This window comes from Pinus tabuliformis, chromosome 6 (genome assembly GCF_031772625.1).
Source record: "Pinus tabuliformis cultivar Carrire ecotype Pingquan chromosome 6, CPIR1, whole genome shotgun sequence".
NCBI lineage: Eukaryota > Viridiplantae > Streptophyta > Pinopsida > Pinales > Pinaceae > Pinus > Pinus tabuliformis.
Genome location: NC_142292.1, coordinates 817,399,643 through 817,423,650, shown reverse-complemented (window position 1 = coordinate 817,423,650; position 24,008 = coordinate 817,399,643). Strand labels below are relative to the sequence as shown.

General features: G+C 37.7%; 1 protein-coding gene across 1 annotated transcript in view; it reads left to right on the top strand.

Annotated features, from left to right (window-relative positions):
* The window catches only part of LOC149261314 (putative disease resistance protein At5g47280), a 123,101-nt gene extending 99,374 nt beyond the window's left edge, over positions 1–23,727 (top strand). The window contains exons 4-5 of the mRNA XM_089422002.1: positions 22,040–22,254; positions 22,396–23,727. Of these exons, the coding sequence (XP_089278128.1) occupies positions 22,040–22,254; positions 22,396–23,231 (1,051 nt within the window). The 3' untranslated portion in view covers positions 23,232–23,727. The remainder of the gene's footprint in view (positions 1–22,039; positions 22,255–22,395) is intronic.
* The last annotated feature ends 281 nt before the right edge of the window (positions 23,728–24,008 follow it).

Below are 24,008 nucleotides of genomic sequence, written 5' to 3'. Positions count from 1 at the left end.
ACCCTCCAGGGCCTAAATCTGGACTCTACACAAATTTTTCCCTCAGATCTGTAGCTGCATGACAACAAAAAAACACCCAAACGATATATACAATGATAAAAACTAAAACCCAGAAAAACCCACGTTAGAAAAAATAATTACAAAATTTACAAACTGCATGCTCTAATCAGCGAGATCTATCATTATGCTACACATAAATTAAAAGATTTTTAAATTTTAAAGGTGCTAACTCGAAACCCTCATGCATCAATAAAGAAAAAAATATTATGATAAGCCTGAGATTAATTTCGCTGGGCTCTTTAGAAAACACAGATCGGGAGTTGGCTGGTCCAACTGAAAACCTCCCCTAACACCTGAAGATCTAACTCAAGATTTCCCTGCGAAACTCGATCCAACCATTAAAAATAGAGCGAGAAAATAATAATAAAACTTCGACAAATAGAGATACTTGCTATTATGTTCAAAATTTAAATTATTATTCAAACCCCAACAACTGAACAAGATACTTGTACTCAAATCACTCTTTAGAAGCTATCATCAATGGCTTTAGAAAAAAAGTTAGCATGAAAAAAAAATAAAAAAATCTTACAACGTTCTCATGAAGAGTAACTCCAGCAGAAATTAACCCCAAAGTCTTTCTTTATTAATCCAAAAAAAGATTACACCAAAGCTTTTCGCTAAGCACATGATTGAAAGGTCGGATGACTCGACTAACAAATGACTTCTTATTTAAAGATAAATCCTCCAACGGCTAGTTCGAGTGATCCTCGGCAAAACAATCTCAACCGTTGATGAAGATTAACATTTCTTTTAATCTCATCTGTCAAAATATTTAAATATTTGGGAAAATTCGAAATTTTTCATTAAATCCATTTTAATTAACTCAAAAATATTTTTTTTGAGTTAATTTCTACAAAAATTTGACTTTGACTTAGCCCCTAGGGATCAAAGGTTTAGAATTTGACAAAATAATTAATTTACCTTAGTTCTGGGATATTTTAAAATTTAATTTTTAAGGACCGACAAATTTTTTGTTTGGAGAATTTAAAATTACCTAGAACCTAGAATTAATTAAATTTTTGGCTTAGGATTTTAATTATTTTTTGGCCAGAAAATTTAAGTAATTAACCTATGAGGCGATGAATTATTTTTTCAACCCTCAAAACACTTTACATCATGATTTTCATGTTTTTTACATCATAAGGGGGAAAACCCATTGGTAATAGACCCTCGCAGACTACCCATTTCTGCGACACAAACATAATCCAACAGACCAAACAATTTGTAATAAAATAACCTAACCAAATAGTTATGACTATTACCAAATTACTTTTACATAGACTTGATCTAGAACATTAGGATTCGCCTAAGATCCTAGCTACAAAATCCATTCCAGCTTTGGGGTAACACTGGAGGAAAACTCTGCCGACCATTTGAGAATGGCTCGGTGAGACAAAAAACCTTCGAGAATGGAGATCGTCACTAGAAAAGTAGGTTTACCTGGGTCGTTACATACATGACACGAATCTATTGAGATTATTTACATTATACACATGCAGAAAGGGTTTACATAACATCTTGGAAGTCAGGCTGATGATGATAGATGGATGGCACGGATATATCGATCAAGTGCTATCCCTTTTGTGAAAAAAGGGGGTGTACTGCTATGGGTCGTTGACACGTAGTGGTCAACACAAACTAAGTAATATCTTTTGGGTACAACTTACATACAATTTTTTCACATTTTGAATAGAGTATTTCTTAGAAGCAACAATGACAAAACTCCTTATGAATTGTGGAAGGGAAGACTAGCTAGTGTCGAGCATTTTAGGGTATTTGGAGGCAAATATTACATGAAGAGGGATGACCAAAAGTTAGGAAAGTTTAACTCCAGGATAGATGAAGGCATACTTGTTGGGTACTCATGTAAAAACAAATCATATAAGTGTTACGATCTTAGACTCAACAAGATAGTAGAAAGCATCAATGTAAAAATTTATGAAACAAACTTGCTAAAGACCAAGAAGGAAAGAAAAAATCTACACATCTTTGAAGAACATGAAGAGGAAGAACAAAAGCATGAGGAATAAAAGGAAGAAGGGAACACTAAGAAAAGAATTAGCTAGAGGCGAAAAAAGAAGAAGCAGATAATCAACAAGATTTTCAAACAGCTTTCAAGACACCCAAACGCTGGTATCAGAAGAATCATCCACTGGAACAAATCATTGGGGAGAAGAGTGCGGGAGTAGGAATTTGAAAAAGAAAACAAGCACAAACACCAGAGAAAGGGCATCTATCACTATTGTCCACAATTGAACCAAGTAACTTTGAGGAAGCTATGAATGATGAACATTGGATCAAGGCCATGGAAGAAGAACTAAATCAAATTGAGAAGAATGAGACATGAGAACTTGTTCCAAGACCTAAGGACAAAAATGTGATTAATACAAAATGGGTCTTCAGAAACAAACTAAATGAATATGGAAAGGTGACTGGAAACAAAGCAAGGCTAGTGTGTAGACTCTAGAGGATATGCCCAAGTTGAAGGGATAGACTTAGAAGATACTTTTGCTCTAGTAGCTAGAATGGAAGCAATCGTAATGCTCTTGGCCTATGCATGCTCCAAAAGAAACATTTTGTATCAAATGGATGTAGAATAAACCTTTCTTAATGGGGAGCTAGAAGAAGAAGTCTAGACTCTACATAGAACAACTAGAAGGATTGATATTATCTAAAGATGAAGACTACGTTTGTAGATTGAAGAAAGCTCTGTATGGACTTAAGTAAGCCCCTAGAGCTTGGTACACAAGATTGGATAGGTATTTGCATCAACAAGGATTCAAAAAGGGAAATGTAGACTGTAATCTCTACAGAAAGGAAGGTCAAGACAATATGATCATCATTGAAGTATACGTCGATGACATCATTTTGGAAGTGATGATGATAGATTAAGTTTGAATTTTGCAAAATATATGTAAAATGAATTTGAAATGTTTTTGCTTGGAGAGTTGACTTTCTTTTTGGGACTTCATATATCTCAGCTAGATGGAGGTGTTGAACCTGTTGCCTACACCTACCTACAAGTTAGTTGACCCTGTTGCCGACACCTACCTACAAGTCAGTGAGAAAAGCCTTCAACCCCACAAGGTGTGGTTGGTGGCAGGGAACTAAGAGAAGGGGATGTCACACTAAATCCCCTCTCTCCGTTTAAGCTATCTCCTAGGTTAGTTGGGGGGATGGTCCCTAATATGGAAAACTAAGATAAAATAAATGTGAGGTTCTAGGAGAGATGTTAAAGTGAAAGTGGATTACTTTTAAGGATTTATGAGCAAATATGATGTGAGCAACTTGAGATAACAATGTCAATCATTAACATGAGAAAAACCATAAAACCAGTGTCTTATAAAGATATATTTGCGCAAAGTAAAATGCAATGCTATTAAAAGAGAAAGCAAAATAACCCTGAAATGCAAACAAAAATTGTTAGCACAAGATATAAATTGCTTTTGTGATAATCAATTTAATGAATCAAAACATGTGAAACATATTTTTCCAAAACCCAAAAATTAGTAACTAACTTGGAAATGTAAAAGAAAGGAAGTGCTAAATAGGGACATCAATATGCAATTAGACTTGAAGCATGAAAGAAAACACTTGTTTGAAAAGATTATAATACTTGCTTTTGAAATAGACTTTGCATATGAAAACGCAAACCATTATGAGACAAGTAAAGTAAATGTAATGGAAAATACTCTTGGTTAATTTTATTAATTATCTCTACAACAAGATTACAATTTGACTCTTCAATCCTTAGACCTCACCTTCACCCAAAGATATGGATCTCATCAATACGCAATTAGACTTGAAGCATGAAAAGAAAGCACTTGTTTGAAAAGATTACAATACTTGCTTTTGAAATAGACTTTGCATATGAAAACTCAAACCATTAAGAGATAAGTAAAGTAAATGTAATGGAAAATGCTCTTGGTTAATTTCATTAATTATCTTTACAACAAGATTACAATTTGACTCTTCAATCCTTAGGCTTCACCCTCACCCAAAGATATGGATCTCACAGTGAGGAGTCAATAGAGGAGTAGAGGGTCCCTTGATGTCTATTTCAACCAATTTATGTTGGAGGTAAAATTTTAATGAGGCTTGGGGCCTTCCTATACTAAAATGCCTAGATGAAATGCATGTAAGTTTTTCCCCAAAAGAGATTGATTTGCAATGCTTCAAAGTAATGGAAATGAAATAGTGTTCAACATAAGTTGCAATTATAACTTCAATTGGAGGAATAAAATTATGTTACAAGTGTTGTTGCATGTGTTTCATCAATTGATTGGAAATGAATTAAATGATACAAGTAATTTGCTTGAAAGTAAAATTTGTTTCAAATAGACAATGACAATAAATTGCTCCAATATTCAAGATAACGATGTAGCATAAAAATGAAGCATGTATTCAAGTGCTCATGAAACAATATACCAAGGTAAATGAAAATGAATCAAAGTTTGTTAAGAATATAAAATGCTTGCATGTAAATGATAACTTGCCAAAAGTAAAGTGTAAGCTCTCCAAACAACAATGAGATAGAGAATGCAAAGCTCAAATGAAATTGTAACAAACTTTAACTTAAAATATGAAATGTGATAGTGAGGTTGTGTTAATTCCCAATAAAAGCATGCAAGTTAAAAGAAAACTAGCAAAAGAGAGTAAATCCACCCAGCAAAGGTCCTTCCTCTAAATGAGGAGAAGGGATGCCATGGGTAGAACCCCAAGCTCCCACAAGAAAAATGGAATTTTATTAGGTGTTACAAATAAGAGATGAGAACCTCTCTTTAGGCCTCGAAAAAGACTCAAGGAAAACTTTACAATATGATGCTTCAACTATGAACCTTGATCAAAACTCACAAGTAATGAGGCCTAAAAAAACATTTTTTTGAAAAACTAACAAATCTCAGATTTAAATCTGAATTTACATGTAAGTTTCAACAACTTAGAAGGAGAGGAATTAACATGAGAAAGAGAAAAGAAGTCTCTCTTAAGGCCCATGGCTTAGAGAGGAAAATGGGCAGCCCTCTAGTGAACTCGACTTGGCCAAAATAAGCCTCAAAAGGGCTCATGACATCCTTGGAAATCTAACCCCCAACACTTGCCAAAGGTCCTACAAACACTTATTAGATGTTGCGGGAGGTTGCTCTTCAAAATCTGCCAAACAAGAGTTAACAAACAATCCAAACAATGAATGCAAAATAAGTTAAGTATTAGTGGAAAAATCAATAAGATAAAATATATACGTACAATTATAATTTACAAAGGGCTAAGCTAAAGAGTTTGAGTAAACTCTTGTCTTTGTTTAGCCATATTCAAGCTCTTAGATAGCGAATGAAAGCAATGAAGTACAATGTTTTTTTAAAAGAGATTTAAATTTAGAAGTACTCGGCTTGTGTACAACTTACAAGTTATGTTTCAAAACCCTTGCGAAACCACTTTGTAAGATAAGACTATGAAGGCTCAAAGAACAAATGAGAGCTCTTTTGAAAATGTATCATGAGTGGGTTGGTCTCTCCAAAGACTTCCCCCAACATTTGCTTCTTTGATCCCAACAAGATGTTCCCTCTACAAAACTTCAATCAATAATTAGTTCCATATAGGTTTAACAATAAACAATAATAAGAAACTCTAGAGATTTATTTGAAACTAATTAGAGCATTTTATATCTAGGGCATACTTCTAAATCAAATGTCAATGCAAGATAACTTTACATTAACAAATCTACAAGAGCATATGAAAACAAATTAGATCAAAGTATGAGTAAAATAAATTATACCAATGATCAACAATTCATCACACTCGAAAAGGAAGAACACCTCATGAATGAAACTCCAAAGTCTTTATTGACATTTCTGAAAGTGTATAAGGCAGCAACGCTTTTGCAAGCACAATAGCTAATAACAATATACAATATGAGAGCCCATGGCTCTATTATATAGAGAGTTGGGAGAAAATCCCAATGTAGAGTGATTAAACAAGTGATTAAAAATCGAATTCTGGCAAGTGGACATCATTTTCTTCTTCCCTTATGTGCCAAATTCGAATTTTATGATGGAATGACTAGTGTAGATGGGTGGTAACCTATGTGGAGACGATTTTCCACAAAAATCTCCACTAAATATTCTTCCAAATCCTCCCAAATTGTCATTAACTTCACAAATTCGAATTTACAAGTAAACAACTTTCTCATTTAATGCAGAAATTTGATTTTATTTGAGCACATGCCCTTTCCTTGATTTTAAGAGTCCACATCACCTTGGGACTTCACTTTAACTCTAAGTTGCATGAAATGGGGAAACGGGTACGAGTACGAAACATGACCCCCCCAAATTTTGGAAATGGGGAAACACATATATATATATATATATATATTCGGACGTTTAAGAAATATGCGCAATCATAACGCATATATGATACATTATAATTTATTACATTATGATTAAATTGTCAATTGTCAATGCATAAACTATAAGTCTTTAAATTTACATCACATTTACTCATGAATAATCACATAATGAAAATAGCAATATCCAAAATCAGCCACGAGAAATTTCTAATTTCTTGTCTCGTGCTTGATTGGGAGTCTCCTCCTACATAGTCGAACAACCTTAGTGCTCTTGATTAAATACAAGTTCCATACCATAGTACCTTACGTGCTCTTGATTATTTGGAGTCTCCCCTACATAGAGGGCTTGGTTCTCTTGATTAAATACAAGTTCCATACACTAGTACATGACAAAATCCAATGGAAACATTGAAATCCCCCCAATCCTGAAATCCTGAAAAATAGACAAGTCTCCTGGATTTTGAGTGAGATCTAAAATTCTACTTTCTCCATATGAAATCCAATGAGGGCGAAACCACTCACAAACATCCTGAGTCATTTCATGGTAATGTTAAAAATTTCATGGTAATGTTAAGAATTTAACATTACCATGAACTACATATCAGCACTAGGGCCATAGGCTTGAACATTAGGCTGCCCCACTCAAAAAAATCATTTTTTTTTTATAACATGAGAGGCATCTAGAAGCATCCTGAAGATATTTTAGTTGCCCAATAAAAAATTAGAAGCGAAAAAATAAAAAAAAATACATGAAAAAGTCAAATTAGAAGAGGAAACTCCGCCGTACGGCCTAGAAACTCGTTTCCGGCCGTACTGGCCACATTTCCTCCTTGAGAAATGGACCAGTACGGCCGGAAATGCGTTTCCAAGCCGTACGGTATGAGTTTCCTCGTTTCCATTTCGTTTCCGGCTAGAAATGGACCCTTCTCCAACGTTTCCTGCAAGTTAGCTTTAACTCTTCCATAATTTTCTACCTCATTTCCACAACATTTAGCATGTGTGGATATTTATTTTTCTCCATTTATTTAATTTTTGGCTTAATTAATTGTCAGATTTTCCACTAAACTTAGGAAAAGTGGATTTTTAGGGTTCAAAGCACACTTTTAACCCTTCAAAGTGTGTCATAGTAGAAAGATGAAGGTGAGAGGTGTAAATTTTATTACTCATACCCCATACAACTTCTCTAGACATCATTTATTACATTACAAATACAATTTTATTAGCAATTTCCGCAGCGTGAAAAATAAAAAAAATAAAAAAATGACTATCTAGACCTAACTAAATTCCATGATTTTTTTTGTGTGATCTAGTATGGTAATATATATCGACTGTAGACACTAAGATATGTTAGGGGCTCAGCGTTCAAACCGTTACCCCGACTTTGGGGTAAAAAGTGAGTGAAAAAACCTAGAAAATTATCCGTTTCTAAAAAAGAAGGAATAATTAACCAGATAAAAAAAAACATTCCAAGGTGTTCTTATTTGTTGATCAAGTCCCAACATCCTAGGCTTGTTACAGACTCAAAACTAATCATTACTAGTATCACTTATTACAATTCCCTGCAGGGTGTGGAACCTGGGTACAAGAAAGATGATGAGAAATAGAAGTAGAGTTTAAAAACTCTTGTTGACTGATGATATCTGATGGTACAAGTGTGCTTTGGATCATCCTTGGACATGGAGTCTTCATATAATCATTAGGTGCCATTCCAGTGGTCAACAGGAGACATTTTCATCTCTCAAACCAAGTACATCAAAGAAATGTTGAAGAAGTTCAAAATGAATGACTACAAACCTATGAGCACTCCTATGGTTACCGGATGCAAGTTGAGCAAAGAAGATGAATCCGAAGAAGTGGATCAAAGACTATAGATCAATGATTGCTAGCCTACTTTATGTGGTAGCTTCAAGAACCTATGTAATGCAAGCAGTTGGACAGGTTGTAAGATTTCTAGTAGCACCGAAGGAATCTCATGTTCTAGTAGTGAAAAGGATTTTCAAATATCTCAAAGGAACAACAAACTTTAGGCGATGATATTCAAAAGGAAAGGAATTGACACTGGTAGCTTACACAAATGAAAATTGGGAAGGAAGTATAGATGACAAAAGAAGTACAAGTGGAGCAACCTTCCACTTAGGAGACTGTTTAATACCCTGGTTGAGCAAGAAGCAATCTTCAGTATCCTTGTCTACAACAAAAGCAAAATATATTGCAAGAACATCATGTTGTACTCAGGTCCTATGGATGAAGCAAACCTTGCAAGACATACAAGTAACATATGATGAGCCATACTTTGTGACAACACCAATGTGATAAACATTTCCAAGAATCCAGTGGTGCATTCCAAGGCAAAACGTATTCCTATAAAGTCTCACTTTCTAAGGCATCAAGTCACATAAAAGAATATCAAGCTAGAGTATGTTGGGATGAAGGAATAGATTGTAGACATCTTCACCAAACCACTTCCCAGATAGACATTTGAGTATCTTAGACAAAATTTGGGAGTAATTTTTGCTCCAAATTGATTTGCACAATCTTCAACAAAGAAGGATTAGGGGAGAGACATTGTTAGGGGGAGTTACCCTTTTCCACTGATGTCAATGGGTGAGAGAAAGATTAAGAAGCACAAAGACAGGGGGAGCATGATGGTTTCCATCAATGACAAGGGGGGATTGTTGAAAGAAGTTGTTATTTATGTCAAAGGCTATCCAAATGAAAGAGAAAGTTACATATTCAAATAACACATTTCGAAATATTGTTTTTGGATTTTTGATGCCCCATTTAGATACCCTATCTTTGAATGCATTTTTACTCCATTTACCTAGTTCAAATGGAAGCATAACATATATGGTTAGAAAGTGTATTCCAATCAATGTTGCACGAAGCGGGAGCGAAGCGGAAGCGCGGAGCGCGGAAGCGTCATTTTCCAAAAATCTAGGAAGCGAAGCGTCCGCGGAAGCGTCTGCTATATATATATATTTTTTTATATTTTTTTGCATTTATACTCAAAACAAACATCCCAAATACCAAATTAATTGTAGAAGACATGAAAACATGCATATTTTTGCATAAATCAAGATAGATATGGCATCCATGATTCCATTGTAGTTACTAGTATGTACAACAATCATCTATATTCTAGCTATTACAAACATACATCAAATTTTTAAGCATATTATAAAACATAAAACATTTAAGCATATTATAAAACATAAAACATAGAGCATATTATGATTTATCTAGCAAGTGAGCAACTGTCAACATTTGTCATGTCCAAAATTCAAATAATAATGTTTACAAAATATGTCACTTGGTCACCGCTAAGCCAAAAAGGTTCAAAATTCAAATTCACAAGTCTACAAGTCTAATGAGTAATCTATGACAAAAAGAAGTAGATTGTGAATATATCTACTAATCTCTCCTCCTTCCACCACGAATAGAACGTGATGGCGGGCCTCCACGTGGTGGCAATGAAGAAGATGGTCCCTGTGTAAGTCGTGGCACTGGAACTGATGAAGAAGAACCCCCTGCTGTTGGTGTTGAACCATGGAACCTAGGAACCAAGGGACCAGATGGGGGTGGGGGTGGTGGCATATCAACACGGTCATCATCATCCTAGAATCGCTCAAAAAATTCATGCAAAAAAAAAAAAAACACTAGTTAACAAAAAAATTAAAAACATGAATTAGAGAAATGCTTTATAAGGGAAAATTGGAAAATTCATACCACAATGGACATACCTGGATAAGAGCATCCTCTAATTGCTCTAGTCGCAACACTCCATCCTCCAAATTGGGCTCCTCTGGATTCTTGTCCCAAGTCAACAATTCTTTATTAGACTTTGCATCTTCACAGTAATGGGACAACAATCGCAAGTTGTAATGAACATAAACCAAGCTCTCTGCCCGGTCTAAACTCAACCTGTTCCTTTTAACACTGTGGATGAAAGAATAAGAGCTCCAACACCTCTCTGCAGAAGAAGTGTTTACCACCTGTGATAGCACCCGCAATGCCAAACTCTGTAGAAGTGGAGTAGCCCCTCCATGCATGTTCCACCACTCAAGAGCAGAAAAAGTCTCTCGATCTTGAATTGCATGCATGCTCCCAAATGGACCAGTGTTGAGCGTATAGTTGCTCACCTGTCTCCGTACCAATGCAGCCTCCTCATCATCAGGGATTAATCTACTCAATGCAGCCATATATTTTTCGTGAACCTCTTTATCTTGGTGTGGTTTTTTCCTGCTTCCCCCCCAGGTGCTGGTGTTGAAAGCCATGATGGATGATAGTATTTAGGTGTCAAAACATATGCTAATGCATGCAATGGAATATTTAGCATTTCCCATCGGTTTTGCACCTCTTCACGAATATAATTGTACAAGGTGGTATCTCTAGGCTCAACAATGTCTTTAATCTGCCCCAACATGTTATCCATTTGCTCATACACCTCCCCAATTACTGGTCGATCTGAATCTGCAAACTTGATCATGTAATAAATTGGTTTGGTGAATTGCAAAACATATTTAACCTGTGACCAAAAGTAATTGTCAAGAACAGTGTCCTTGACTACATTAGCACCATCTGTGTCAGTGTTAATTTCATCCCATGTTTCAGCACACACCAGATTAGTTAAAGCTTGTCTCACCCTCACTAGCCGCCTAAAGGTGAGGTAATAACTAGCAAATCTTGTCTTTGCAATTTTAAGCAATTGCAACTTGGAGTAAGTGCCATAGAAGTAGTTTACCCTTGTATGCCCTGTGATGAATTTAATGAGCTGCTTCCCTTTCCTGTAAACCTCAGCAATCCACCCACAATCTTTGTGTTTCACAATATCATGCATCAAAAGGTTCAATGTGTGAACCAGGCACCCAGACCAAAAGATGTGTGGATGAGTACGCTCAATAATTTTTCCTGCTGCCTTACAATTTGCTGCATTATCTGTGATCACTTGAACCACATTATTCGGACCAACATCTTTGATTGATTTCAATAGGAGATCTGCAATGTTTTGTGCAGTTGCACTGATGGAGGAGGAGTCATGACATGCAATAAATACTGCACCACTAGAAGAAACACCAAGAACATTTATCAAATGTTGGTTTCTAATATTTGTCCACCCATATGATACAATGGATACCCCATAATCCACCCACTCATGTGTAAAACGTGTCAAAGCTCTTTGAACCTTAGCTTTTTCTCTTTCTAATAACACTGTTCTAGCTTTCTCATAGTTGGGGGCCTTGTATCCTTTTGGGGCTTCATTGATGGCCTTTACCATGTCATGCCAATAGGGAGAGCGAAGCACATTGAATGGTACACCGCAAGCACAAAGAAAACGGACTATCTTTCCATCCACATCATCCCTCCCAGCAACATTAAGGAAATCCCCTATTGTTTTTCTACCTCCAGAGGTTGCAGAAGTACCATGAGGAGATGGGCAACTACCAAATTTAGAGGTTGCACTTGATTCAGAATGAGTTTTTTGTTTCTTGTTTTTTTGTTGTGCAGCCATCTCTATTTGGATGTATTTTTGTCTTTGTTCACTTGAAATGTTTGGGCAAATGGTTACCCCCACAGAACCCTTTTTTTCATCACTGTCCAGCACCCCACAAAGATGCCTCCTCAGACGGGTATATGAACCCGTATATGGTTTTCCTCCATGACAACCATGAGGGCACAAAAATTTGTAAGATCCACCACCCTTTCCCCCTTCAAGTTTGGTCACATAGTTCCACAAGGGATTTGATGTACCTTTCCCATCTTGTGCTTCAGTGTCCCCTTCAAGTTCATCCCCTTCCTCTTCAAACCCTTCCTCCTCATCATACATTGGGTCACTACTATTAGGACCATCACCAATGTCCTCTTCTGTTTCTTCCCTTCTATTCTTCACCCTTGCCATCATTAAAACCAAGAGTGGAATGATACATAGAAGCCAAAAGAACACCATCTTGGAATATGGATATAGGTGGTGGACAACCTGTAAATAAAGGAGCAAGTAGAAACAATGGGAAAGAGTAGGAGAGGGAGGAGAAAAATACAATTTTTTTTTCAAAAAAACAAGGGAGTTTGGGGTTTGAACTTACCTCTTTAGCTCTTGTAGATGAAGTCCTCCAAGCTCTTGCTCCAAGCTCCTCCTCCTTCTCCTAGCTCCTCCTTCTTCACTCCTCCAAGCTCTCCTCTCTTCTCCTCTCCTTTCCTCTCTTCTCTTCTCCTCTCCTCTCTTCTCTTCTCCAACTCTCATAAACTCAAAGTGAGAAAATGAGAAGAGAATGGGGGCTTTATTCTTTTCTAAACTCACCCTAAACTGACCCTAACCCACCCCCTCATGCTTAGTTAAGTTAAATTTTAAAAGAAATTAAAAAAAAATTATGTTTATTTTGCTGCCCCGCGGGTTGCGCCCGGGTGGCGTGCGGGTGGCGTGCGCTTCCGGGCAGGTTGCGTGGCGCCACCTCTTGCCCGAATCGCCTTCCGAAGCGCGATTCCGGGGGCAACGCAACCTATATGACAAGAATCGTTTTTAAAACTAGGAATCGCGCCACCTAAAATTCGGAATCGCGCTTCTTTTGGAGATTCCGGAACGATTCCGCACGGGTCGCGGTTCCGGGTTAGGATCCGGGGGGGGGGCGTGATTCCTGCAACCCTGATTCCAATACCTTTCCAATGGTATATGCCACTCTGTCTAACTCCTCACAGTTGAGGAGAAATGATTTTTCGAATATTCACTATACGTTCTGCCAATTGCACAAGCCAGTCTAGCCAGTGGATAAATCGACCCAGCTAGTGGACAAGTCAGCCCATTTGAGACCTCGAATGCGCTATTAATAGGCGCAAGAAGGAGCATTTCAAGTCATTCGCTCAAGCAAATTCGGATTTGTTCAAACAAGCGAAGAAAAGAAGGAATTCTAAGGTTCATACCTCATGAACCAAAAGTGAAGAGGAGTTGATTTGGAGAGACTTTGTGGGGAAGATTTTTGGCACATTTTTAAAGGGTTTTTGGCTTATTTTGGAAGGATTTTTGGCACACTTTTTGAAGGTTTCAGTCTTGGTTTGGGGCTTGTTGAGGTCGAGTTTTGTTGATAAGGAGGTTGATTTCAAGGATCATTTGTTGAGGGAAGTTCTGTTGCTAAGAAGGTCATGTTTGGGAAACCAAGTGCTTGTGTGAAGGACAAAGGAGCAACATCGAGGAAGTCAGACTTTCTTTGACTAATATTGACTCTTGTACAAGCTTTGGTGCTGATAAATCAGGGAGTTGTTGTTGATGAACAAGGGAGTTGGTGTTGATGAATAAGGGAGTTGGTGCTTCCTTTCAATTGATGTTGATAAATTAGGGAGTTGGTGCTGATAAACTAGGGAGTTGGTGCTTCCTTTCAGTTGGTGCTGATAAACCAGGAAGTTGGTGCTTTCTTTCATTTGGTGCTGATGAATTTGAATGTACTTTTTTTATATATTAAGAAAAGCATTAAGTGGCTTTCTCCTGCTTTGGATTCCACGTAAAAATCTTCATGTTCTGTATATTTATGTGCTTTGCTTTATATTCGTGTATGTAGTTACAAATTTTTGAAGTTAAAAATTATTAATACTGATTCATCCCCCCACCTCTTCTTAGTATTGTTGAATATTCCAACAAGTTGAAATATTAGGTATTTGGGGTTTAATCACCATAACATATCTACCAACTTGTTAGTATTGCTCTTCTTAAACTTGATGATTAGTTGAAATTGCTGCAAATATCCCATCCATTTTTAGTGTCTTGCTCATTGTAACTTACTATGGGCTTGAATGCGTTGGAAGGAGTGGTGGTCAATGTGGATGATGGTCTCCTTGTCCATCAAATAGTGCTTCCTCTTCTAAATTATTTGCACCAAGGCTTGAACTCCTTATCATAGGTGGGATAATTGAGGGTTGTGCCACGAAACAACATGCTATAATAACAACTTGGCTTATCTCCTTGCATCAACATTAATCCTATTGCATAATCACTAGCATTGGTATATATTTTGAAAGGCTTCTTTAAATTATGCAATGCCAAACTTGGATGTGGACTGATTGTTAGAAATTAATTAACGAAGTAATGAAATACATAAAATATTGCGGAAACACAAAGACAAAAACACATAAAAAAAGAGAGCCACACATATATGTGGTTCACCCAATTTGGGCTACTTCCACGGTGACGGGAGACAACCAATGCTTCCTTTTATATTATCCAACAAAATGAAGAGATACAATCTACAACAGAGTCATTGTAATTTCCTCTTCGCTCTCACACAACCTCCTCTCTCTCTCACGCTCAGAATAATAATACACAACTGCAATACAATTCCCTCATATAAAACAAGGGTTTCCTTTTAGGGAAAAAACCCTAAATTAACATAACTTCTATCGTCAGATCATCCGCCTAGTGAATGGCCTAGATTGACTATGAAATTACAATATTTTACATGGAAAAATTTCATCTATTTTTAGCTTCGGGGGCGCTGCCCCCAAACCCCCACCAAGGGGGGGCTCATAAAAGTCAATTTCACCCCCCCTTGGACCCCCTAACAATGATTAAATGGGTGGTGTTGCCACCTCGTTAGGAACAGGGATCCAACGTGACTGAAACAAAAATCATCTGAACAATCAGGATAATCAGGCTCCACACCCAACATTGATTTTATTTTTGAGTTCTTCAAAAGGCCTTTGTTGAGTCTTTCCTCACTAGAAACTCTTTCCATTGGCCATTATAGCATTAAGTGGTACAACAACAATGTAGAAGGAAGCTATAAACTTCAATAGGTATTGGGGTATTCCCACAAGGCTCCACATTTTAGTAACATTGGTAGGAGTTAGCCATTTCATGATAGCTTCCATTTTTGTAGGATCAACCTTGGGTTCTACTCCACAATCCTATATCCCAAGTATGCTGAGATTTCCATGAAAACCATCATTTCCAGATGGTCACCAACGACTTGTGTTCCCTTAATATCTTTAACCATTGTTAGGTGTGAGACATGCTTTTCCTAAGTAGAGCTAAAGATTAAATTATTGTCCAAGTACATGTTTACAAATTAATCTAGGTAAGGATGCAACACATCATTCATCAAATGCATAAAAATAATTGGTGTATTACATAAAATAAATGGCATCACCGACCACTTATACAAACCTTGCTTTTTTTGAAGGTAGTATTCCCGGTTTCTTCTTCTTTGACTTGCACCTAGTGGTATCTTTCTTTGAGATTTAATTTGGTAAAGTATTTGGCATGCTGAAGTTGGTCCAACAAGTTATCGAGCCTAGGCAATGGGTATTGATTTATAAGCATCATCTTTTTAAGAGAATCTAGTTAATGTACATTCTCCAAGTAATGTTTCTTTTTGGCATTATGATAATTGGTGATCCACAAGGTGAGGTTCTTGGTCATATGACCCCCTTTTACTCCTCGTTTTGTCAGATGGAAACCCTAGTGAATGTTTTAATTTCCCCTTGTATTTTTGAGCTTTGGATAGCTTATGCACTTGTTTTCATGGACACTGCTTAGTTAGAGGGTTTGATAACATGTGGATGGAACAAATGATGTGGCATGGTACTTCTTGAGAATTTTGCTTCATTTTGATTTTTGGGCATCTTTGTAGTTTTTGGCAATTCACATGTCTTCACATGTCTCGAGGCAATTCACATTTCCCAAGGTAGTGGTAAAATCAGTTTTGAGTTTTTTTCTCGTGCCATGGCTTCTCATGCCATGCTACATTCAAGAATTTGGAATTCTCATCTTGTGTGCTTATTTTGAAGCATGTCACATATGCTAGCCTATATAGGAGTCATTGCCCTGTGACCACCATCTTGATGTCCACCTTGGAGACCACATGGGGGTTTCATTTGTTATATGTGTGTACATTTTGACTTGCGGATACATTTCCCATGACTTAAGAAATTGATTGGAATGTTTTGAGAACTAAGGTTGCCCCTTGTTGATTTCATATTTGGCATCCTATGACTGTTTTTGAGGGGCTATTCCCTCTAGAGGGCTACATTAATTACTTGTGGAGTCTTTTTAAACTTTGAAAGTTGTGTGTCCACATTGGAACGAGCCTAGGATCCTTGTATTGAGGATTTAACGAGGATTGGTACACCTTGAAGTTTCACACGACTTATGATACTAATTTGTAATGATTGCCCCCTTTTGGAGGAGATTTATTCATGATTTTGAGGACTTTTTTACCTAGTTGTTATGAACGTCCACATTTAAGGAGCTTTATGGGTCTTCCATTGCATGATTTGAGGATTTGGTTGAAGGCATACTAGTGGGAAGCTTTTGGAGGCTAGACATTACACAATGGAGGAATTTTTTATTGTTATATCTCTCATGTGCCTTGGAAGGTGCAATTTATGAGCTTTTCGAGGTGGACCCTTGAGGTTAACATTATTTCTTAATATCTTTCATGCTTTCATTCTTGGAGGGCGAATTTATGTGGACATCTTGCATGTTGACCTAGTTATCATGCCTTTTTTAAAGCTATATGCCCACTTTAGGAGACTTTTTAAGGTTGTCCCTTTTCTATTTTTGGAGGAAGGTGAGTTTTCATTGAGAGGATTGTCACTGCATGTTGTGACATGGTCAACCATGGATAGAGGAAGGATCTAACTAATATTTTATAATATTTATTTGAATTGAATTGGAATTAGTGAAAGATACTTGTTTATTGCGTGAGAGAAGAGACTATCTATAAAGAGGAGCTCCCTCTCCATTGTAATGGTTGTAGAAACTTTGGGGATTGAGGAGCTCTCCCCTTGGACTTCATTTGTATTTCATGTTCTTGGAATTTGAATGGAGGGTTGGAGGTATAATACCATTTTTATGTGAGGCTTTCTTTTTGCTCTTATTTCCACATGCTTATTTTTGCATCATGAAACCCTTGTATCATATAATGATTGCCTTGTAATGAACTATGCTGCATTTGGATAGAGTAATTTGAGAATGTTATCCCTTTTTTTCTATTGTTGTTATGTTAGCCTACCATTTGATAAACCCAATTTGCGCTAGATTGGCATAAGCACACTTTCATAACAAAACTTGAGTATGGAACCTCTAGCCTTCCAAGGTAATTTTCTGCTATAAAACTCAGCAAACCAATGCTGATTTGTCGCATGCATAACAACCCCTATTGCCTGACATTGTCATGGAATTTCCCTATTTCATCCATGCTTCCTTGACTCGTTTTCCCAAGATGTGATTATGCACTTGATCTTGGGGTTTTCCTTCATCTTTCCTCAAGTGCTCTGCAACCTGCAAGTTTGGTTTTCATGGCGTAGGAGGGTTTCGTTCATTGGAGGTTGTCTCGTTTGCAGGTCATGATATCTATTGTACTCTTTGCTGACGACGTTGTCCTCCTCTCCTCATCTCCAGAAGGATTACAGAGGCAGTTGGATGCCTTAGCTTTGTTTTGCGATCTTCGATAGTTGACGGTCAACTTGGGTAAAACCAAGGTTATGATCTTCAATGGGGTGAAGAAAACTTCAGACCTTCACTTCCTATTCAGAGGGGAGGAGGTTGAGATCACCAACACATATACGTACTTGGGGGTGCAATTCTCAGGTCCCCGCTTCAGTTTGCGACCAACTCTTCAGCCTCGGATCAACAAAGGATATGGATCCTTAGCCCTTCTCGAGAGACAGTGCTTTCGACATCACTTCCAAGACATCTCGTCCAAGATGAGCCTCATGGACACCTTGATTCGTCCCACTGTTCTATATGGCTCAGAGATTTGGGGACCATCTTTACTTGAGTCGGATTGGGCTTCAGTTGAGAGAGTCCAGACTCTTCTTCTCCGCCGCATCATTAGATGCAAACAGACAATACCTCAGCACATCATCCTTGCAGAGTTTGGAGCTCAACCCTTTTGGCTTGAGACAGTCTTTAGTTTGGTCTCATTCTTGCATCATGTCCAGGGATTTGCAGACTCGATAAAGAGTAGGGACCGTTACCCTTACTTGGCATATTGCTCTTCTGAGAATATTGCTCGTTCTACTCCCTCAGACCGGGCTAGATGTTGATTTACAGGAGTTTCAGATCTCTTAGAGTTGGTGGGCATTCAGTTGGATCATCTCCCTCCTTTCCGATATTCCTTGGATGCTCCTGGTCACCTTCTACCTACTAGACAAGAGTTGAACAAGATCATCAGGGAGGACATCTATAGGCAGTTCGTCCAGGTCACCTGGGTCAATCCTTTGGGAGGGTTGTGCCCAAAGATGGCCTTCTATGCTGAGCACTTCTTGGAGTTGAGAGACGGGCTCATTATTCGACCCCAGTATACGTTTCACCACTAGATGCATGCTCTTCGCATTCCTCTAGGCCAGTTTAGAGTAGGTTCTCATAGACTTCGGGTAGAGACAGACCACCAGATTGATAGGCCAGACAGAATCTGTCAGGTATGTCATTTACAGGAAGTAGAGACTGAGGTGCACTTCATTTTTGGATGCCCTATCTACTACGAGATCAAAGGAAGGTTCCATTGCTTGTTCAGAGACTCTCAGACCCTCACAGAGTTTTTCGGTACCCCAATCAGAGATGTTTGGCCCTATATATGCAGGAGGCTCTTAGGTTCCGAGTGCATATTCTTCAGCCTCTCATCATACCAGATCCCACACAGAGGATCATGACATTTTTTAGGGTACTACCTTCAGACAGGGGCACAAAGAGAATGATTGATACCATTTCATATCCAGACTCTAGACCAGTGAGGATCTGTGGGACCTCACCCCGCCACACGAGACCCCAGCAACTAAACCGTCTCAGATCCGTCCCTGGGAGACGGACTAGGTCCTTCAGACCTCAGCAATGCACAAACTCCCCCAGAAAACGAGTTAGTGGACAGTTCGTACCTCGCACTAACCCTTCATTAGGCTAGCAAACTTTGTGGAATTTTTTTTCAGTGCTCTTCAGTCAGTCTCAGATGTTAGGAGAGATGGGTCTGATCCTCTTCGTCAAGGCATTCCATACATTGTATCTTTTATGTTCCTGCATTGTACCTTTTATATTCATGCATTGTATTTTTTATAGGAGACCGTTTGGTTCTCCCGCATTTTATGGACATCATTGTACTCAACAATCCCTTTGACCTACTTTGTGGTAATTAGTTGGACATAAATATAATTATCTTTATCTTTATCTTTATCTTCTCACACCATTCATTTGTCCATTATACTACCACCACTTGTTTTGCTTAGGCCAACCCTCCAATAAATCACCTTGTAGCGATCCTACCTTTTAGGGAAGGCCCACTTGAGTTGGAGAAGAGCCAACCAAAAGTGAGAGGAAGTGCTATTGTGGTGATAGTGGGTAGCCTTCTCGAGCTGCACTAGACTAGCCCCTTGATGCTTGAGAGTTTCTGTGATATGGGGCCGCTAGATTTGTTGTAACACATCCCTTGAGGTCTTTACACCTTCCATTGCAAACCGATTGAGTTTTTTCCACCAATGCATCCTCCGTCTTCAACTTATGCAAGTTGAAGTTTTGGTGATTGATTTTTTGATCTTTGTTCTCAAGGATGAAGATATCTCTCTCACTCCAATCCAATAGAAAAATTGAATCAACCTTCATGGTTGCTTAACCTGTCTCTAATACCAAATGTTAATTTCAAAGCACATACCAATGTTAAGAAATATAAAGAGATAGTGAGGGTGTGAACTTGTAGAAATAGATTAATCACTATTTCATTGAATGCATGGGAAGGTATTGACAGGCAACAATGTCCTACCTGCAACAGGGGATTGACACTCAATCAAGGCCCTAATTAGGCCTTCAATGAAAGTCTCATTTTGAGGAACAATCCACTCAGTGGAAACTGGGCCCACATACCGGTGGACATCACCATACCAAATGAATAAAAGCCTAATTGGGGCCTTGATCGGGTGACTATCCCTTGTTGCAGTAGCACATTTCTACTTGTCAACAGAAGGATATAAGAAAATTAAAATATGCTGTAGGAAATAGAGCATATTAACTGTCCATAGATTTTAGTATTTCCACCATTTTAAGGAATGACACTGATTCATTTTTATACAATACCTTCCAAATGAGGGAATACATGTCCAATAAAATCTTGAAATGACTTTTGACTAGTGTGGCACTTATTGCCGATATATTGTAATTAATAATTATCATGCTAATATTGACAAATCCAAACTCAGTGATAGTATCGTCATAAATTATCATGGTAATTTAAATTATTGGTGATAAATTCTGTAATTATCACAATACGAACCAAATTATTGCCCTGCTGCTTAAAGTTATGGTTTAAGACATCGGCTCAGGGTTTTCTACCTCATTTTGCAAATTTTCCTAAGGGGGACTGAGTTCTAAGGCTGACCATTTCCCATCAAGCAAAGAAGGGGAAATCTATAGATTTCGTTGCCATCAACTAAGCATTTGTAGAGTGGGGATCTACTCCAATCTACCATATCCATATTTCCAAGTATGTAAAAAAAAATGCCATTATATTCTTTGTTTTTCAAGATTTAGCATAGGTTTTGCAATTTCAATTGGATATTCCTCTTCATGCCCTTTTTTAATGGGATATTTAATCCTGATGTAGCTATGTATTTTAGTTGCAACATCCTGTGTGCTTTTTGTGGATTTGGATTCTGAATTTCCCCAGTTGTTTTGTGTCGTAGGTTTAAGTTTAAAAATTTAATCAGTGCTCTACAAAATGACAGAGCCATTGGACCTAATGTAGGAGTATGGTGAACCATGTGACGGTGATAATATAACAAAACTAAGTTACAAGCAATGTGGAATGGAAATGTTTGGTGGGATCACTCGCTTGAAATGCCACTTTGCCAAAATCCCAAGGCATGAAGTGGATATTTGCCCTATAGCTAGCCTATATGTTGTCCTTATTGCAAAGAACTCAATTCTTGATATTGCTAGGAAGAGAGATCAAAGGGAAGAATTGGGAACTACATGGGAACCCAAGCTTCTCAAGGGTGAGGGAAACCTAATCCTCGGCCACAACTTCTTAGTGCATTATGGTTATCAGATTATACTTATAGTATCTAGATTTACCTCATGATTATCATAGATACATTTATTTTTGTTTTGATGTGATTTTGTATTATCTTGTCAGGACTTGTGACATCCTATTTCATTACCAATTATTGATGTATCACCTGACATCTTATGCATTTTGTATTGCAGTTTTATTTTCATATTTATGTGACAATGTGCTTGTTTGATGTTGATGTTGCTTTAGAAGTTTAAAACCAAAAAAAAACGATTTTTTTTTGAATTCAATAATTTCCAATACCCTCCTTGATATTGCTGATAATTTAATTTTTGGACCCTCACTGATAAATTGCTGATAACGATAAATGTAACATTGCTTCTAACTTGTCGCAGTCCATGCACTATATTTAGGAATAAGATTTCTCACTTTTAAATGGCAAGCATGTATTAATTATAGCAACATCACTTGGGAAGCCGTTACCTGCACAGTAAGATTGAGATTGCTACATATCCTGACAAAATTGGTTTCAAGCAGAATATGAAATAGATATATCACAAATCTGGTCACTGCCTGCCTGTCATATGAGACAAAAGTGGATCTTTTGTTGAGAATTGAATAAATTAATTTTTCAGCTGACGTTATGACATTGGTTCAGAGGTACTCTGGGGAATCCTTATGGCTGTAGCGGTGAGCTTTCCTTAATTCAGCATGATGTATTGCGAGACTTGTCTATCTATTGGACCGAGCAGGAGCCTATAATCGAAAGCCGCAAGAGGTTTATCATGCCTCAGAAAGCTGATTGTATTCGCAAAATGTGGAAGAAGCATGCAGGGCGTGATTTCAATGCTGAGATTGTTTCCTTCCACACAGGTTTTGTGCATTCTTTTTTCTCTACTCTCCTTTGTTTGATTATTTTTAGATGTTGAACTGTCTCAAAAGCATACCGACTCCCATTCAACGTGCACATAATTTGTTTCTAAACGTATTGCTGTTGCATACTTGTATGTCAAGGTTCGATGGAGGAGAAGGATTGGTGTCAGATGAACTTTCCTAATGCCAAGGCTCTTATCTTAAACTTTTCTGCAAGTGAATACTTTCTTCCACCTTTCATGCAATCAATGGATAAATTAAAGGTTCTCATAATTGTAAATCACAATTCTAAGCGGGCTACTCTCAAAGGTATATCAGTCCTCTCTTCATTAACTCGGCTGAAAGTTATTCGGTTAGAGAGAGTAATTGTTCCTCCCCTCCAAGAATACTGCCAGTCCTGGCAAAAACTAGAGAAGTTATCCTTGGTTCTATGTGAGGGTTGTGGGAATACAACAGGATTACATATGGGGGCTTATTTAAATTTCCCCCGTCTTCTTGAGTTAGCTATCGATCACTGTAGTGATCTAAGGGAACTTCCTACGAGTATTTGTAGTTTGACTACCCTTAAACGGTTGTCTGTCACAAATTGCCACGATCTTCAGAAGTTATCAGAAGATATAGGTAATCTCAGCTCACTGCAGATGCTCAAATTGTATGCATGCCCAAGTTTAAAAGAACTACCATATTCAGTTTGCAAGCTAAGACAACTACAATTCCTTGATATTTCACTTTGTGGACACCTAAAACAACTCCCAGATCAATTGGGCCAATTATCTAGTTTAAAAGAACTTGATATGAGGGAGTGCTCTCGTGTGAAGCAACTTCCTAAATCAGCTAGTGACTTAAGGTCTCTGGTTCATGTCATCTGTGATGAGAAGATTCGGCATCAGTGGTCATCGATCAAGGTCTCTACCATTCCTAGCCTCCGCGTGGAAGTTGCAGAAGAACACTTCCATCTGGATTGGCTTGAGGATTGATTGATTCGTAATATATAGGATGGCACTTGAAGGGATTCTTTCTCTATGCAGATCTCCTGAGCCAAGGTGAAAACCTGGGTGTCTAATAAACAGAGAGTCACATTGCAGCCACGAATATTTCTGGTTGAAATTTGGAAAATAACAAAATATCAGCATAATGGGGCTATGCGGCACAGTTTGTAGAAAATGTACTCAACAAGGAGCTCCAGGAGGTCAACCCTACACAGTTGTTCGCAGTGATAGAAACAATTTATGGTGTGCTTGGAAGACACTATCCTGAGGCATTGAGACTTTGTCATTTTGATTTGGTTCAAAGTATAACTTACTTTTATACATGATATTTTCCTGTCTAATCATGTTTACAGTGCATATTATGATCAATTTTGTCCAGCATCCGTGAACCTGGTAAACTTCCTGCAATTACTGAACTTCTGATGGCTTGGGTAGTAATAAACAGCATGACAACTTGACTTAACAAAGCCTTTTTATTTTTTTATCTTCTTTCTCTTAATCTTGTTTTGTTTTTTTTTTTTTGTTTTTTTTGCTTTTTTGCTCTTGTTCCAATAAGTGAATTAAATTCAGTAATGCCTTAAAGTGATGTCAGCTCTTTGGAAAGCAAGAGTAAAAAGATTATGACACATTTGAAAAAAGGACAACTGTTATGCATGAAATACTACAAGATGGGTACAACAGATACATGCATCCAGCAAGGAACAACAAACGGCATATTAAGGGAGGTGAAATTGTTAAGCATATCTTATGCTTATGTTTTAGGTT